The sequence below is a fragment of the Zingiber officinale genome, chromosome 5A (assembly GCF_018446385.1).
Source record: "Zingiber officinale cultivar Zhangliang chromosome 5A, Zo_v1.1, whole genome shotgun sequence".
Lineage (NCBI taxonomy): Eukaryota > Viridiplantae > Streptophyta > Magnoliopsida > Zingiberales > Zingiberaceae > Zingiber > Zingiber officinale.
In genome coordinates, this window is record NC_055994.1 from 136,923,868 (window position 1) to 136,943,356 (window position 19,489).

General features: G+C 36.0%; 2 protein-coding genes across 7 annotated transcripts in view; both read right to left on the bottom strand.

Moving 5' to 3' along the window:
- Positions 1-10,667, bottom strand: part of LOC121982019 (nucleolin 1-like) — a 32,464-nt gene extending 21,797 nt beyond the window's left edge. Inside the window, exons 1-7 of one of the 3 annotated variants that reach the window (XM_042534863.1) lie at positions 10,524-10,667; positions 10,019-10,080; positions 9,887-9,932; positions 9,736-9,800; positions 7,508-7,627; positions 7,060-7,146; positions 6,810-6,938 (exon numbers count right to left, since the gene is read on the bottom strand). In XM_042534863.1, the coding sequence (XP_042390797.1) occupies positions 6,810-6,938; positions 7,060-7,146; positions 7,508-7,627; positions 9,736-9,800; positions 9,887-9,932; positions 10,019-10,051 (480 nt within the window). In that variant the 5' untranslated portion in view covers positions 10,052-10,080; positions 10,524-10,667. Of the gene's footprint in view, positions 1-6,809; positions 6,939-7,059; positions 7,159-7,507; positions 7,628-9,735; positions 9,801-9,886; positions 9,933-10,018; positions 10,081-10,523 lie in introns of all 3 variants that reach the window. The other 2 variants (XM_042534862.1, XM_042534864.1) reach the window with 2 other exon arrangements.
- A 1,006-nt stretch (positions 10,668-11,673) lies between these two features.
- Positions 11,674-17,459, bottom strand: LOC121982022 (F-box/kelch-repeat protein At5g60570-like). Of its 4 annotated transcripts, none has more exons than XM_042534869.1 (4): positions 17,197-17,459; positions 16,922-17,085; positions 12,665-14,050; positions 11,674-11,889 (listed from the first exon to the last, which is right to left on the bottom strand). In XM_042534869.1, exon 3 carries the CDS (start codon positions 14,005-14,007, stop codon positions 12,670-12,672), a length of 1,338 nt encoding a protein of 445 aa, XP_042390803.1. In that variant the 5' UTR covers positions 14,008-14,050; positions 16,922-17,085; positions 17,197-17,459; the 3' UTR covers positions 11,674-11,889; positions 12,665-12,669. The 4 variants fall into 4 exon arrangements, with proteins under 4 accessions (XP_042390803.1, XP_042390805.1, XP_042390804.1 ...); XM_042534871.1 differs by lacking the exon at positions 11,674-11,889 and having other exon boundaries at positions 12,457-12,959; positions 13,137-14,050; XM_042534870.1 differs by lacking the exon at positions 11,674-11,889 and having other exon boundaries at positions 12,457-14,050; positions 16,922-17,027.
- Between the last annotated feature and the right edge of the window lie 2,030 nt (positions 17,460-19,489).

Below are 19,489 nucleotides of genomic sequence, written 5' to 3' on the forward strand. Positions count from 1 at the left end.
CCTTGCTCGTTTTAAGTATGCAAAACTCCTCGACAGGTTTCTTACCTTTTAAGCGTGGAGTGTCTTTATCTAAAGAGATGTCTCCGATGACATCAAAGGAGATTGAGGAACGTGTAAGCGATTCTTTATGCTTGTGATTAAACAACCTAATGTATCTTATGCGAGATCAATCTATTTTGCAGGCGTAGTTAGCGAGATATCAAGTAACCCTAGACAAGGACGTTGGACTGCAGTAAAGCATATAAAAGTACCTTAGGTAGAGATTATATGCTAGCTTACAAGCCATTAATTTGGTCCCTATGGGTTACACGGATTTTGACTCCGATCGGATAAGAACGATAATAAGTCGACCTCGGGGTTTTGTGTTTACTTTAGGAGGTAAAGTCATAACTATGGAAGAGTGATAAGCGTAGGTGTTTTTCTGGACTCCACCATGAAGCTTAGTATATGGCAAGCCTCTGAGGTAGCCATAAAAGCTGAATGATTCAGATAACCTCAAGATAGACTTAGATATGATTTCCGGTTTGTCGAAAGATTATTACGATTTATTGTAATAATGTGGTGCAGTATGAAACTCGAAGAAACCATAAGTCTATAAATGCAGTAAACACGATAGAGCGCAACCCAATACGAGAAATCGTATAAGCGAGGAGAAGTTGTTCTCGCTAGATTCAGGTGATGACCTATAGATCCTTTCACCAAGGTCCTTAAGGCGAGAGCTTTTGATGGGCGTGTTGAAGGGTTGGGAATCGGATGTATGGCAACATATAGGACAGTCTTTTAGTATAAGTGGGAGATTGTTAGGTGTATACTAAAAGCCTAGCTTTTGGTATAAACATTTATGTAGAAATAAGAATCACGTTAGTCAAATCTACATTTATGATAAATGTAGTTGCTCGATTAATTTATATTGTAGATAACATGGTATGTGGTGTCAGAAGATCGTGTTATTGGTTCCTTATAAATTATAAGCAGTAACTCACGACCAAAATGGAAAGAACAAACCATTAGAAGGTCGTGAGTGTAATTAGGTATTAGTTTATCTTGACTATATAATTACACTAAGTACACTTCGAGTGTATTGAGTAGGACCATTTGAGGTCGTTTCTTTATACTTGACTTTATAAAGGACAAAGACCTCGATTATTATGAAGTGTGTGCTCTTAATCCTAATATAATAACAGCACGTATATTTGATATTTATTTCTTTAATTTATCGATGGGTGAGATTTAGTTCGATGAATCGATAAGCGATAAGTTGGAAATGGTATCACTTATAGTGTGTGTTGTTGATTATAGAAGGAAGCGTATCCTGAATCTGGGTTGATAATGTCCTCAAGAGGAGCTCATAAGGATTGTCGTATTAAACCCTGCGGGTGGACCTAGTACATCATGATAAGGTTGAGTGGTACTACTCTTGGACTTAGATATTAATTAAATGAGTTGTCGATAATTCACTTAATTAGTGGACATTCGATATCTTAAACACGGGAGACTAACACACTCATAATAAGAAGGAGCCCAAAAATGTAATTTGGGATTGGTGCGGTAGTTCGATAATAGTTCTCAGTGGAATGAATTATTATTGATAAAATTAAGTTGTGTTAAGGCGAACACGGGATGCTAATTTTATCGGGAGACAAAACCAATTCCTCCTCTCGGTCCTATCGTAGCCTCTTATTTATAAGTCTTATACCCACTATACCCACCTTCATACCCACGATAGGGGGCCGGCCAAGCTAGCTTGGGAACCAAGCTAGGGCCGACCTAGGTATAAGATTGGGTGGCCGGCCCTAGCTTGAACCCAAGCTAGTGGGGGCCGGCCAAATTAAATTAAAAAAAAAAATTAATTTTAATTTTTATTATGTGGAAGATATAATTTATTAAAGAGAATTAAAATTAAAATTAAAATATCTCTCTTGTAAAAGATCTACAAAAGATTAAAAAAAGAGATTAGATCTCTTTCCTTATTTGTAGATTGGTGAGATATTTTATTTTCTCTTTAAAAATTATTCACATGTTGTAAAATTAAAATTATAGAAATTTCCTTTTTATCAACCATGAAGAGATTTTGAAGAGAAATTTTATTTTTTAAAAATTTCCGGAAACAAATTAGGAAGTTTTAATTGTTGATTGAAACTTGTCCAATTTGATTTCATTAATGTGGTCGGCCATAAGATTTCAATTGGGGAAATTTTATTTTATTTTTCTCAATTAAATCATGTCAAGGAAATTGAGGAAATTTTATTGTAATTAAATTTCCTAATTTGCCTAGGCCAAGTAATATAAAAGAAGGGGTGAGGGTGCCTTCATGATATAACCTCTATTATTTTCTCTCCCACTTTTGTTCCTTGGTGTGGCCGGCCATCCTTTCCCTCTCTTCCTCTTGTGGTGGCCGAACCTCTCTCTTCCCTTGGAGCTTTTGTGGTGGCCGGATACTACTTGGAGAAGAAGAAGAAGAAGGAGAGGAAGCTAGCGTCTCTTGGAGCTTGGTTAGTGTTTTGATTTTCTTCCTTGGTGAAGCTTCTTTCTTTATGGCCGAACCTAGCTAGGAGGAGAAGAAGGTGGTTGGTGGTTTCTCATCTCGGAAGATCGTTGCCCACACAACGTCCGAGGTTAGAAGAGGAATACGATAGAAGATCAAGAGGTCTTTCTAGAAGGTATAACTAGTAGTTTTTCCTTTTCCGCATCATACTAGTTATTTATGGAAATAATACCAAATACAAGAGGCTTACGTTCTAGTATTTCGAATATGTTTTTCGATGTTGTGTTCTTTTGTTTTATTTATCCTTGTGATTTGATTGTTCTTTTCGGTTAACCTAAAGTTATTTTAGGAAATTAAATATTAGCTTTTTATAAAAGGTTTTGTCTAGTCGGTGGTGGTTGCTCCCATATCCAAGAAGACCATATGCCTCGCCACGTCAGTACTGGGAACCAATTATGGAAATTAATATTTAATGGAATTAATAACTTAAGGTGATTTGGGTCGAACGTGTTAAGTTCCGCAGGAGACCCAAGTCAAAACCTAAAAGAACGAATAGATTAAGTTTTGGATCAAACGTGTTAAGTTCCGCAGACGATCCAAAATTTAATTTAAAAGAACACATGGTAGTTAGGAAAAGGTTCAGACCTTTGTACAAAAATTTTGTACAGTGGAACCTCTAGGTTTTCCGAGTAGCAACCAACAATCCCTGTGATTTAAACCCTATTTGTACACTAGTCGGAACAATTTAGGGTAAAATGATATTTAAACCTTGTGATTCACACATAAGAGAGCAAAGTCAAGGGAGAAAGCAAAGGTTGATGTGGCCGGCAATTAGAGATATCAAACACTACAGGACCAACACAATGGGAAAATAGAGCAGGTTGAGGCAGTGCTCAATGGACCTACATCCCAGATTCAGTTCAGGTTGGTCCATTCTTGATGCCAAACCAAATCTAGCCTGTGTGATGGGCACGATCCAAGATCAAGCCCATCAATTATTCCCCTTGAATTTCACAACAGAGCCTTTCAAAAATATATAAAATTTTAAATAACAGGGGCATTATAGTAACTCTATCATTAGAGTGACTAAAATAATACTAAAAATTAAATAAAGATTCTTAGAATCCAATCTAAATACCATCCACCCCTCATCCATCAAATTCTGCATCTATTCTCATGGTTTTCACCCTCATCTCTCATTCTCATCTTTGAATTCTCATTCTCCATTCCCATCTCTCAAGTCAATTTTGGTTCTCAACCGTCAAGTCTCAAGTCACTGTTATATTCTGCTATTCCACTGACACTGAAGGTGCCATTGGCAAGGGCATTAGTACTTAAAATGTAAGATGACAGGTAAGGATTGTAGTAGCTAGAGGTCCATGAATACACTAATGAGACGCATAGTGATACTCAGATCACAACTACATGGATAATATTACCAAGATTCTCCATTGGGACATACTCCTTTACAGCCGAAATTGATGATGGCCAACATGTTGGTGTTTCTATGCGCATACAAAAGTATGTTTTTCGAAAAACACAAAACGGAAGTGTAATAATTTCCTAAATCATTAGGACATGCATCACACACATCCACAAGAATATGCATCATGTGTAGACATAATCGTAGAATAAAATTTCATTTAGAAATTATACTTGTCGGATGATGTGTAACGGAAACGACATCAACTACTAAACCTCACGAGATTGCTTCTATTGGTATCCACGCTGAGATACCTTTAAGATGATTTCACAAAGCCACAAGTCGTGTTTCCATTTCGGTACTAGCCGAAGGAAGGAGACGACGTGATACGAAAGAAAAATCCAAAGCCCAATTTGTGCCCCGCGGCTAGTTCAACCCAACGGCACAAAACCGGTGGCAGGGGCTCTCCGGTGGCTAGGGCCGGCGATAGGGTGGCCGACTGGAAGGCCTAGCGGCTGAGGTGGCCGACGGTGGGCTGGAGGCGGCAGCACAAAGGGGGGAGCCCCTTTTGATGGTCGGTGGCACAAGAGAGGGAGGAAGAGAGAAAAACCTAAAAGTCAAATCTCTTATTTTCTTTTCTTCTCCCATGAAGATGTATTTATACATCTCCATCTGGGTTTGATAAGTAAGATCAAACTCATACCCAATAAGCTATCCCTATCCATTAGCAATAGGTTTGGTTCAAAACCAAACCAATTTTGGTTCATGACTAAACTAAAATAGATCCAACTTGCCAACAAGAGGCGTGGCTTACTAATGCTCCCAACCCAATAAATATCTTCCATATTTGCCCTTCGTCCGGTGCTACCATACTTAATCATTTTCAATCTGAGAATCTCATTCTCAAACTTGTTTTATGACTTTCAGATATTCTCATAGTGCGCGTAACTTAATAGGTTCCTGATTATGTTGATCATTCATAATTAATCATTAATTATAAATTGATCGTAAATAACACCTAGTAGTATATCATAAAAATCTCAGTTGATTCCATAACAAATTCTAAACCCTAAAGCAGCTATATTTATCAGTGCGTCTATTCCTTTCATGCATTTTATACTCACTTAGTTCAGGACATGTCTATATGTCAGTCCCCACTAGACTAACTACGTCACACTTAACTTAAGTAATAGTTCCTTGTCTTGTAGATTCAAATTACTCAAACACGTGTCCAAGAAAATCATCCTCTTGATATGTTTTACTTTAGCCAAAGACTTACGAGTAATAATCCTGACAAGAGGCCTTAGGGTAAACGCCTCCTTTATAAAAGGAGTGGTGAATCCTCGGTGGACTATTCAAACATCTTCGGGCATATTGACTTATACCCAATCATCTCATCCCTATACCTCCTAAGAGATGTTTTGCTAAGATATCAAAGTATAAACCTCCACGACCAAGATGTCTTAAATACCTCGAGTCTAAAGAATCTTGCACTTGCACTTGAGCTGCAAGATCTTCATTGACATATAAAGAACCACATGAAATCTCATAGCAAGTCACATTCGATCAACTAGTTACCCTTAACTAACATTCACATGTTAACTCTTAACATCCTAATATTTCCAATTAGCGACGATCGGTTGCTTGGTTAAACCAAGGAGTATAACATGTGTTAGTCTCACAAAATACGATGTTCAGTCTCATCAATTCATTAACTAGGGAAGATACGTACATAATTAAACATGATGAGATTCTCACTAATTGTGAGAGAAATGCTATACATTTTATTGTGGACTTCATTAGTTGAGTTTAAAATTAAATCACATACATATAGAATGCACACTCAAATAGTGAATTTTATTTATAAAATAAATAAATAATACAATATTTAAGGCGATTGCCTTAGACACTCTCAAATATAACATAACCCAACATTAAAGGAGGCTAAGTTCATATGTTGCTAGCAATGGTGAAGTGATCAAATTTAGTTACTCTATTAATTAGCAAAATGTGGTGCAATGTGTTGGCAACAAAGGTCAAGATAAATCACGAGACGATAGAGTTAATTAGATCAAGGCTTCTCCCTCTTCAGTTCACCAAATTAGTTTTTTTTATTGATACCTCCATGCTTGTTCCCTGTTAATCTCCTTTAATTATACACAAATTTGCATGATATAGTAACAAAAGTATCTGATGCATGAACTGCTAATGCTTGTCTCAATGCCGCAAGCAAAGCTATAAGAGGAAAGAACCAAGTGTCTCATATGAATCACGAGTTGATCAACATCCAAAGGCAAGTGAACCAGAAAGTAGAAAATAGATTGAAATCAATTTCAAGGACCATTACTGATTATATTTATGATTATTAACCATAATTATGGCATATTATGTTATGCTTCTACCATATACTCGTAGATCCTCCTGCCTTATTTTATCTTGCAACTTGATCTCTTGAAGGTAATTTATATAATTTTTTTTCAATTGCTTCTAGAGACCTACACAACAATTTATGGAATTAGTTATGTTTATGTTTTTTTTTTCAGCGCAGATAGAAGCCAATAAGAAAATTGGGATTAAGAAGGTTGCCTATATGTAGTCAATGTTTTCATGATTAAACAATATAATAAGGAATTTGGACATTTCCTACCAATATTGAAGATTTGACTTCACCATGTAATAAATTTTTTATTCTCTTATTCTCCAATGTTATGAATTATTTTTTCACTTCTAGTATAGTGAGTACTCGGAGTATTTTGAGCATGACAATGTCTTAGGATAACCCACTATGACTAGCACAATAATTGGTGGATTTGATCTTCTACCAACCTAGAAAGATTGCTTTATCAATTAACCATATAAAAACCATAAAACTCAGAAACAATATTCTTATAGTTGACTCACTTTATCCTCGTCAGAATCACTTTCTGAACTGCTACTTTCTTCTCCTTGTTTGGATACAGCACCAACAGAACCATTCCGACTGGCAGCTGCACTATTTTTAATTGGAGTGGAGGCAGTTTTAGCAAGTTCCTGCACCAATACAAAAACAATCACCAAAGAGCATCAAAGTCTGTCTCAGTGACTATTTATGTAAGAATGTGAGACAGAGGGACTAAAAGTGAAACGCAATGTTATGTTTGAAGAACTTTACATCATCCGAAGAAGAATCCTCACTGCTACTAGACTCCTTGGTAGAAGCCTTTGCTGACTTACTTTGCTTCTTTGGAGGAACTTTAACCTGCATTGGCAACTATTTCATGTGTGTTAATTTTTATCGTCCATGGCATAGATGAAAAATTAAATTCTTATTTGGGTGCATATGAAATTTTAATTTTTTAATAAAAAGTATTTTTTGAACTTTTAAAGGAAAAAAAAAAGTAAAAGTACTGATTTTGATTTATCTAATTTATGGAAGCTAATTGTCACCAATGGAGTAGCATTGGCAACAATTGGTAAAAAGTTGGGTAAACGCTGAATAGCTCCTTGAGTTCGCAAGGGAGAGAAATAAATCAATCACAAGAGATAACTTTACAGAGTTTAAATCAATTACATGTTACATTAAAAAAAAAAATCCAAAAGGCAGTTAACACTTAACAAACCTCTTCTTCTGAGTTGGATGAAATCTCATAATCCGAATTACTAGCTTCTGGTTTTCTTTTAGATGGGACCTCCTGCTGAGCCTTCTTAAGCTTCTTGATATCCTCCTTCTGGACAACCATCTAATGACAGATGCAGAATTCTTTGAATGGGTGAATTGTGCAATGATATTTTATATGGAAAATAATAATATGCATAATTATAATACTTAAACATGGTTGCCTGTAAAGAAAAGTCAAAAGACCACAACTAAGTTGTTAAGAAGATTTAATTGATTAAAACTATTGATGAGGGGATTAAAAGAAGGATTCAAATAACGGAGAGAGGACAAGCTTGTGGGTTCTTTCATCAGAGAATCGGAGAGGCAGAGTGCAGCGCATAGAAAGAAGGAAAGGAAAAAAAGGTAATGAAGGTGGAGAAAAGAATAAGAGGGAGGAGGGGAAAGAATGTGGGGATTGAATAGGGAGCTGCAAACATCATCTTGGGGTAGAACTCTGCAGTAAACAGAGGAGAAGAGGGAACCAAAGGATAAAAAAGAGAGAGAATAAAGGAGAGGAACAGCAAGAAAAAAGAAATAATTTAGCGTTTCTGGAATTGAGGAAAATAAGGGAATGAGTTGAGAAAGAATACACTTTCTAGCTTCAGGGAAAAAGAGAGGAAGCTGTTTTTGTGTTCATTGATTAAGTAAGCTCTCTTCCTTAACTTTGGAAACATCCTGATACCAAGGTCTAAGACATAGATTCTATTTCTTATAATTGCAACATAAGATATAGATTCTATTTGATTGTGGAATTTATTTAGTAGGGAGAACTTGAATAAGGATTAAGGCTTCAACGAGGATCATCATGATGAAGACTTGTGCTAAAAAATTTGTTCCAAAGGATAAAGAATCAATTTTTAACACCATATCGTGGTTTGATTGATATATTAAAGTAAATAAAATATAAGATGATAGAACCACTAAAACACTATTTACATTATTGATTAATGTTACTTGTTATATTTCAAATAAAATGAAAGAAATGATTTATTTGAATCACTAGTTTTGAGGTGAAGGCCAACCCACAATAGAGGTTATACATTGGTCATATTGGCATGATAGTATACTATTATATGGAGTTAATCCAATTATCAAGTAACTAACACAGGTTACCTGGGTTAAGTTTTGCATTTTGATCAGTCAGTGGTTTTAGCCTAAATCTAAGAATAATTATTTGGCGAATGGATTGAATTTATGTTATTGTTTTTACTACGACGTCAATTTAAGTTACTTGGAATAACACTATTGATGGTTTTTTATTTAAGCTTTAGTAGTTTGAAGGTAAAAATTGACATAAAATGTAATATTGCTTATGTGCTACCAGCCCTTACTTGGTCTATACTGAATATGTGGTTAAAAAATATTACCAATAAAAGAATACATGCTTCAAGAGACTCTGGGTAAAGCAAAACTTGAGTGGAGAGTATCCTAGTCATTCTTGCAAGGACTTTTTATTAGAAAGCCTTCTTGTAAATTTTTTATATGTATACATGTGTAGAGACCCTACTTATAATGGTTTTGTAGGAAGCTCAGCAATTAAATGCTTTTTCTTCAAAAACCCCACAACCCTCACTCTCCCTTTCTCTCCTTTTCTTCTCTGATTCTTCTTTCTTGTTCATCACACTTAGCTGTTTTGGTTCCCTAGCCTTCGCTCCATCTTCTTTTTTGTTTGCCACCCTTCTCCACACAACCCAAGAGCTTGTCCCCTTCTCTCAATCCTTCTTTTTATCTCCTAACCAGTTAAATTCTTTAATGGGTTGTGTTTAGGAAAACACGTCTGATAAAAATGGATTATTCTGATCAGCCCTTACATAATATTGCTGATAAAAATTCTATGTAAAATGAACACAAACTATTAAAAAACATTTGATATATACATATTAGAATTTCTGCAAGCAATACCTCATTTTCCATATTTACTCAGTCTATCTTGCATGGACAGTCGAAGCAATTTTCATTCATGAAAGATAACAACTTGATGAATAAATTGAAAAAAAAAAAAAGTAATAAGATAAATAAAGAAGTCATGTCTTTGGAAAGAAACTCTATATTACTAGTTAAAATTTAGGAGTATAGATGTCAAGTAGTAATACAAAATGGGTTCAGTTGATTAATTTTTTGTTATCGCATGCTAGTATTTTTCGAGTTCAAGTGACACCACGTGAGACAATGTAGCTAGGCTGGAACCACCTCAGTTTCTGTCTTTTGCTTCTTGGCTACCACTGAATCTAATACCTTTCCAGCATCCCTCTTGCCTGGAGAATGAAAGTATAAACAAATTTAACATAGAGGGGGAAAAAATGTAAGAGCCTTGAAACTCAGACTAATAAGATATCCTAACCTTTTGTACCAGATTGTCCTGATACTGCTGAAACAGCTGGCGCGACCTGCATGGCAACAATCATCAATAAATACTTTTCAACGAAGTGTCTCCATTACTTCCTGAGTTCCAGTATTAAAAATTTAGCATTACCTGAATATTAGTTTTCTTGTTTGACTTGCCCATTTCTGATACTTCAAGTTACTGAGTTTAGGCTGGAAAAAAAAAAGAACTTGCTGAGACAAAGGCCGAATCAAATTCACCGAGCCCAGAATACTTGACAAATTGTAGAAGTAGGTAACGTAACACAGATGTTTCAAATAAAAACCACGGATTAAGTGGCAAAAAAAAACAGTTCGATAAAATGCTCATTAAGAAAACAACAAATGGAAACCCAAAACTCTTAGCTATTTTTACTTACTTATCGTTATCAGACAAATGTTATCATCTATATAAGAGCATGATAAAAAATCGAAACTTGTAGCAGACCGACTAAAGCATACGTATCAACCAGGTATGCGACCCTGGAGCAACGTTCTCCGTGTAACACAGATCCATACGAAAAGATCAAAATAAAACAGAGATCTGATTTGAGAGCCGCTGCAATAAAACAGAAGGCAGCAAGAATTTAGCTAGCTATCGAGGTCAAATCACTTACGCCAAGAGTAAAGGCGAGGAAGAGGCGGAGTCTCGGCCCCAACTATGAGCGCTAGGGTTTTGGAGAGGGTTTGCGAGAAAGGGACCGAGGTTCTTATATACCGAACTGCGATGAACGCTCTCGTCGAGCTGGAGGGAGTGCGAAGCAGGTGCGCCGTGCGCGGCCGTTGTTTCTTGTCTACGTGGCATCATGTGTTTTTTTCATAATGATCCCTATAAGGTTTTCAAATTGGACTAAGAAAAACAAATATTTCTCTGCAATGGCAATTCCTGAGAGCTAAGATATCGCAAACTTATTGACTATGAATTATCTATAAGTCTGTAACCCCTTTTCGTTCATTTGCCTCCATAATGCTGTTTAGTTAGATCATTGCTGAATTGTTTAGGAACTTGTAATTTTGATTTTAAATACTTTATTTGTGAACTTATTCTATTCTTGATACTTTGAAAATTAGATATTAAGATGAGGATGTTGTGGCAGCAACTTTTATATTTTTTTTCATTAATTTTTCAATGTTTAACTTTTTGCTAGAGTTGTTTCCTTTCCTTTTTTTTAAACAAATTGCTTAAATAATTGATTTCCTTTTTTTTTGTTCGAGTATGTTGGAGATAATTGTACAATTGTAATTCTTAGTATGAGATAAGAGATTTTTAGCGCAATGAATTTCTTTATTGTTTAAAAAAAGAACTTGAAGAAAATATGAATATAATGATAGCAAGATCACTAAGTTGAAAGTCACTTGTTTTATCGTAAGTTGAGTTTGATATTATTATTATTATTATCTTGACTTAAGAAAATTTTCAAATCTAAATTCTAAAACCAGTACAACTTAATCTTCAAATTTATTTATTGTTTTTTCGAGTTATACAGTTAATATTCCTTAGAAAATTTAAAGATTAGCCCTCAGTATTTCCCTGGTGGTTTAAAATTAAATTATGAAAACATTCAAACAAATTCTCCTACTCAGACCGAAATATTTTTTTGAAAATTATGAAAAAAATGAAACTGATCCTTTTAAAATTATTAGTGAAATTTATAATTCAATTAGAATTTCAAATAAAGTTATAAAATTTTATTTGACCTGAATCGATCAAAGAAAATAAAATTAAAAAAAATTAAATCAAATCAAATCAAGTTCCAGTCCATCCAAAAGGTCCAAATTAAATCTATTAAATCTCATCTGCTCATATACTCCAATTCAGATCCACTCGTGTTGGATACAAATCTTCATCCAAACCCTCTAACCCAATATTTATTGACCTACTAGACATCAGACCCAGACAAGCGTTCATTCTACGCACCGCAATCCAACTCTTAATGGATCTGAACCTTCAATAACCCAAAACCCCACCAACAGGTAGGATCCCTACATGAAATGAACATGATTAACTAACAAATTGAATACATTATTACTAATCATCCACGTTAGTTAGTAAAGATTATTTCTCTATGTAGTATAATTAAGTATAAGGAACTTGAAATGTTATTAAAGTCGTGAATTGAAAACCAACCTTTACCATCACCCAAAAAAAGAGGAATACTCTATAACTTTAACAAATGTAATAGCTGAGTGCGGGGAAAACTAGCCCAACTGTAAACTCATGTGTAAGCGTAAGTAGGTGTCATAGAAAGTTTGATACCTCTCAAGTTTCAGGTTAGAACAAAAATGAGAATCCTTATACGAGGATTATCAACCTGTAGATTTATATAACTTTCTGATAGTTTTACAACAATTTACAGAAAAAGGATAGAAAAGAATCACTTTTTTCTCTTTTCTTAAACTCCGATTAAGAGAGCACAACACAAAAAGATAAGCCAACTCCATTGTAATATAAACTCGAAGCATTGCTAAGCAAATCTTAGTTTAAGAAATCAAATGAAAAGGCATAAAAGATGCGACATTAACAATCGTTAAGTCTCATGCAACTGCGTGTGAGATTAAAGAAGCATTCAGATCAATTGAATGGTCTACTTTGTGTCTAGAGACCTTAAATTGCAAGAGCACAAAGTAGCGTAAATCATCTGACTACAAATTATCATGTTGGCACTTGGAAGCAAAAAAATTACCCAGTAAAATAAGCAGTTCCATGAATTGAATATGCCCAACCCTTAGAAGTCCATGAATTATATGAATGTGATACCTGAATTAGCAACCCATTACTGCACAGTTGTAGACGAAAGCGCCAGCTCTTTCTCTAATAGAAAGCACATCCCACTCTGCTCCACCTGCATTTCCATCTTCAGGCCGCCAGTAATGCAGAATAATTACTTCACCTTGAGGCCCTCTATGACCACCAATCACTAACAGTTTATCGCCACATGCCTTGAAAGCAAGGCCCCAACCATTGGAGTAGTCGGCTCTCACTGGCAATCGTTTTACGACATTCCAGGTGTTATTTGCCTTGTCGTACTTCTTAACTTCATTTGTAGATTGATCTGCAGCATAAAGCTGATTATTTACAACTGCAACAAGAGGTGGAGATTGAGTAGCTCTATTACCGCCAGGATACATATCCCTAATTCTTCGCCATACCCTTGTTTGAAGATTATATTCCTCACCACAAGTTAAAGAATCTGTATGGTTGGACATGCCCCCTATAACATAAAACTTACCATCCATAAAGAAGCCAGAACATAATCTCCTTGGGACAGTCATATCTGGTAGAGTCTCCCAAGTGCCAGTCTCTGAATTGTACATCTCCACACATTTTGAAGTGCGACCATGTGAATCACTTCCACCAGCAACGATAGCAATTTCCCCAGAGCCCCCAGATCCAAAAAGGCAGCGAGATAAGTTCATAGGTGGGCATCTAGACCAGTCACGCCTTACTAAACTGTACATCCATATAACAAAGCCAGATACTTCACGTCCAAAAACAAGCAGCTGGGTTCCCACAGCTAGAGATTCCTTATCTGCACAAGAGAAGCAATCATCACATGGCATCCTTGGCAACCTCATCCATCTACGCCTGAAAGGATCAAATGCTTCCCAAGGCATTAGACTACATGCCAAGTAAACCCAGTGCTCAATAACACAATGCTGTCTCCTTAATTTATAAAGACAACCACTACGAATCAGTGAGTTAAACCTTCTGTTCAGACAGGCGAGTGAAGGGTAGTCAGACCTACATATGAAGGCCAGACAAACTAGTGCAACATCATCACAGAGTCCAGGAAAAAAACTATCATTAGATCTTTGATCAGTATAACTATCTCCAGTTTGGTTGCTCACCATAAGCTTTTTAGCTTTCAAGCCTCTAACACTCAAGCTATCAACATTCACAACTTTATCAAATGCATCCTTGTCCTCCTCCTTCACCAGTAAGCTCCCATTATTTTCTAAAGGTAGGCAAGCCAATAAATACATGTGAAAAGAACCACACTCCTGACTAAAGGATCCTAAAAGCTGTAACAGATAACTTGGAGTGGCAACCATGGTTCCCAGTTTGCAATGTATTTCCTTTTCTCTCAAGATTGCTTGCATGAGTAGTTTGACTATCAGCAATCATATAATTATACCCAGCTCGCTGAAAAAAGCAATGTTAAGCTCTCAAAAAAGAAAGGAAATATAATTAAATCACGTGTAGCTATTACTGTATTACAAACATTAAGGTCATATGCAATCTAATGTTATTACTGTATTACAGACTAGCAAAAAAGTGTAATACAAAAGTTATCACTATTAATTTAGTATCATGGGCACACAATTGGGTAAACAACAATCAGACATTGTGCTAATGCAGAATGGATCACATAAATCAGAACTGATGCAACCTGGCCTATGTAATCTGGGTTACTACAATTTGTATGATGGAAGCAGTCTTATTGCAAGGCCAAGGTTGTATAAATAGACCTCTACATCCCAAATGTGTGAGAAATTCAATCTTTAACTGAGGATTTTAGTGTAGAATGGTATGCGGAGGACAACTGTCTATAAAGAACTATTGTACCAATTATGTTCCAACCATTTTGAAATGTATAATGCTAGAAAACAGAATGTAACACTATTCTTAGGGTACACACAAACACAACTTTGGCAACTATAGTACTAGAAATAGCAAGAAGAACCAAACCAAGTTGTATTAGAAATGAATGGGGCATGATTGTATAAATTTTGGGCAGTGCTAGGGATGGTGACAATTAATGTCTTGTACTAATAATAAGAAGAAAAAAAATCATCATATAACTCATTTCGATCAATTTGTCCATTTTTACCCAAATGAATCTTTTCCTTTTGAACTACTGCTACTACATTTGAGTTTTGCCTAAATGATTTTGCTTTCAAACTACCAATACTTTGGCACACCAAGGTCAAAATAACTATTATGTATTACAACAAGGTTACAAAAATAAGATGACAGATACATGGAAAAAGTATCAATAGAATGATGTTAACGTTGGACCCCAAAAAAATGACGAAGATGATAAATAGTGCACACATATGTCCAAAATATCATGCTTATAGTAAAATATAGGGAAAGAGGATCCAGTACAAGGATGTTCAAGTTGGACCAAAAAGATAAAGACCAAACAGTGTGGATTGTAACAAACTGTATCAATAAGGTTTTCTAAACAAGAATTTTGTTGTTCCACTCTTATGTTTTTCATATAATGTATGCAATATGGAATGCATAATTGAATTAATTACATACTCATCACTGAATCACAATAAAGAATTGAGGAAAAGTGAGTAAATATATACAAAGAAGCATATACTGTTGACTGAACATACAGAAATTTAGGTGTATGTGTGAAGAAACATGTCATGGTTAGAAAATTCATGATAAAGATGACTTGAAATGCTAAATTACTTAAAGAGGTGAACAAATTTTGGCTTCCCAATTGAATCCTGGAGCTGGAAGTGAGTAGTATGAGTATCATCTATAGCATTGACAGCTAGATGGGTTCAATCATGGATGATCGTCGGTGTAGGACCACGATTTAATTTTCTTGAGTTCATACATAAATCAAATTAATTCATTGGCCACGCCAAGTTCCAATATTTAGTTGGTTGGTAGATACAATCTATACAGAGATGAACTTTCAAATAGCATCAATCTCATGAAGGCTAGTAGCAAAAGCATCAAGCCAAATAATAGGCAAGTCAGTAAACATTCAGCCTTCTTAAACCATGTCTGAGGTCCGACAACATGAAAGCAACCAAACTAGAATGGCATATTTCTTCCATACATAGATCTCATAGTAGTGGGATTTATAAAAGAGATACAACAACCACATTTTTTTAGCATTCAGGTGCCTAGTATATTACTTTTCATTTGACAATTTGGGAGTTGTAGATTTGCAGGAATATTTGTATGAGGCACACTTCCAAGAAGTTCATTTACGAGATGGAATCCTCTGGGAGAAGATTGACATTATGTTGCAAAAGAGTTTCCCTCCACCTCCAGGTTTGAGCTGTAAATAATCAACCACCACTCAAAGTAGCAAATTTTTTTTTTTTCCATTTTTGCAATTTAGGTTCTAGATCAAGGTCTCATGGAACATTTAGCACCCCAGGAACAGCATTGTGTGTAGATTTCTGAATTGTATGGGACATTAAAAAAATAGGCGAAAATGGCAACATTTGTTCTTCAAAAACCTTCTCTTACCATTACTTCACCAAGATTTAAGATGCAGTGACATGATCCCATCAAGATTTCATATTCCCTTTCCAAATAAAAGAGCACACAAAACAACCTAACATATATTTTAGAGTGTGGGAAGTCAGAACAACTACCCTGTTTCGGATGTGATTTCTAGGAGGCTACGTTTAAATCTACTCTTTGATGCTATTCAATGCAGTTATGTTTATGTGACACAATAATGTGATCTCTAAGAAGAATCAAGTTTTCCTCCTTTGGATCCCTTGGCACCACAAACCCAGCTTAAACAGTAGCTTTTTCTCACCTAAATTCTGAACATGAGCAACCTGAGTTCAGAAAAGGCAGCATTTATAAGATATAAGTGAGGCCCTTTTTGAGATTGGGGCGGGTTCTCTGATCAACAACATAGGCCTACTCCTTAATGTTTAGTCCCATTCACCCCCGCTTGTGCACATAAGTGATACATATACGAATTTCATACATTGCGGTGAAACAGCAAGGTAGTCCCTACAGAGCATGAAAATCACTATACACTCTCCAGAGGCCAGCTCAGGAAATATTTCATTTTCAAGATACACATTAAAATTATTATTTTATGTTTTCTTATTAATTGAATGGAAACACATTGTCATACTTTTTTTTATAGCAAGCTCACATCTTTTGGGTTTAAAGCTGCGGCATTCACTCTATTGATGAGCATCGAGTCAAATGCAGATCGTCTTATACCAATACGCAGCAAAAACAGAAGAGTTGCTGGGAAAATGATCGAATAAATGATCAGAGATGTGATTTTACCTCATAGGATAATAGCCATCGAGTCTTAATTATTCACGATAACACTTCCAGCGCATCATCCGCTCCTTCCCTAATTCCCCACAAACGGCATTCCGTATCTAAGACACTAACAAGGAACCCAAGATCTCAATATCCAAGAATGAGCTTCTACATCAGAAGACCAGCTAAAAAAAAGAACCCTATGAATCAGAATCAAATCCACTTCCATAATCGAAAGTTGCCAAAAAAAACAATGAAGAAAGGAATCTAGCTTGCATCCGCAAGAAATCAAAGACCTTGACAAAAGGATCTCAAGCCAAACACCTCCAAGGGAATCGATCAAGGGCGTGGCCAAGGTCCCAGATCCACCAACGGCGATCGAAGGGAGGGTCCGTCCGATCGCCAAGAACAGGCCATCGAGCGAAGCAAATCGGCCGAGACACGAGATCTGTCAGTCGGCACCACCAGATCAGATTCGGGTCGTGGAAACAACCATCGTGAACACCTAGAAGCGATCGATTCGCCGCCGCAGAGCGGAAGACAGAGGGGGGTAGACATCCCCCGTTTGCGAGTCGATACTTAAATGGAAGCCGGAACCTGGGGGTTTGCATCTGGGGCAAAACGGTACTTTCCTACAAGGACAAACGAGAATAAATAGCGTTATAATTCAAACTGATCAGCCACCGTCCGTTCCCTACGATCCAGGAGATGCACGACAGGCATGTCGTCCGTATAGAATAAACATATGCTGACCAGCGTAGTGTCAATCTAGATTCACGGCCGCACGGGAGGGAGGCCAGTGTAGCTGTTAACTTCCTGCTCGGACCACCACCCTCTACGGACGCTGGAAATCGAACTCCTCGGTCTGCACCCACGGGACCACCGACGTCACCCGGCGTCACAACAGCGGCTCCCACTCCACCGGCCTGACTCGGGTTCGGCTGCGGGTAGATACGCTCAGGTACACGTTACTGTTTCAAAGTGGGAGTTATATGTTCACCCCGCTCACTAAACCCACGCTCCCCCTCTGGGTCTGCGTCTTCCAATCGATTGCGACAGGAAAGGCGTGGATTTGGAGTGGAGATGGGTGACTTTATCCTTTGGCTTTCGCCAGGCTGTCGAGTGGATAAGCGAAGAGTAGCGGGGAATTCTATTTTCAACTCAACGGTAAACGGGGAGATAACGGCATATTTCTATAAAAGGAAATAGGTGGCCACAAACAGGCGCAGAAAGATCAGGGAATTACGAGAAAGCCACCGAATCGGATAGGCCGATTGCTCGGCCTCCCTCGTCCTCTCTTCCCCTTTGCCTTTTTTAGTAGTTTCTCCGCTCGCTTTTTGACCTGCCGTTAACTTGCCGAAGCATGCCGTGACAGATTTTTTTCGTAGATTCCCGTTTTCGCCGTTAGGGTTTTTTATTAAGTTTTTAAATAAATTTTGTAAATAGGTAAATTATATAAAAAAAATCATATATTCTATTGCTCTTGTCTACTCTATTTCCCAAAAAGTAATTAATTTATTTTTATATTAATTTAAAATAGGTAAAAATTATAAAAAAAACAAAATGAAACAGTATTTTGGGAAAAAGGACGATATCGTTTGGTCGACCACTGTTTTGTTTTTGATGCATTTAATTATTTGGCAGCTACTTCAATTACTGAAATGTTTTTTTCCTATTAAATTTAGTAGTTTCTTATCTTGTTGGGAGTTGGAATTTCTTACAAATAAAATTAATTGTATATTTTTAGAATTAATCAGATGAAACTCTTTATTGCTGTCTCTTTTCTTTTATATGCCATATTTTTCTTTAAATAATTAATCAAACATGCCCTCAAAGGCATGATTTTTCACTTAGAAATTCATTTTCAGTGAAAAACACGTTCTTATAACGGTTATAACGGTAAAGTGGAGAAAAATCCTCAATTCCATTCTTAATTTTGCATGCAGTCCCCCTATCTAAAAAAGTTTGTTTCCACTCCCTATATGCAAAGTTTCCTTTGTTTCAACTCCCCTCATGTAAATATCATGACCAAATTGTCCTCAGATGTTTTAGGTATAAAAAATTTAAAAACGAGTATCATTCTGATTAAATTCAGTACTTTATAACTAGAATTCAGTACTTTATACTAGAATTGAGTATATTTTCTATCAAAATTAATCCTCATATTTTTCGGTACAAATACTTTAAAAATGAGTATAATTTCTATTAAATTCAGCACATTAAATTAGAATTGAGTATATTTTCTATTAAATTGAGTACGATATTTTTCATGCTTAATATAATTACTCAAAAATTCAACATCATTTACCATTTAAAGAAAATCTAGTAAATTTTTCATCCAATTGAGTCATTTAAAGAAAATCTAGTATAATTTCCATCTAATTGAAGTGAAAAAAAAATCGTACTCAATTTGATAGAAAATATACTGGATTCTAATTTTAATATACTGAATTTAAGAGAAATGATACTGATTTTTAGATTTTTTATACCCAAAAATATCATGGGCAATTAGGTAAACATATTTGACTAGGGAGTGGAAACAAAGTTTTTCATCACTAGGGAATGCATATAAAATTTTGTTTATCAATA

Bases quoted from the DNA above. Each gene is read 5' to 3' on its own strand.
- LOC121982022 (XM_042534869.1), bottom strand. From the start codon at position 14,007: ATGCAAGCAATCTTGAGAGAAAAGGAAATACATTGCAAACTGGGAACC.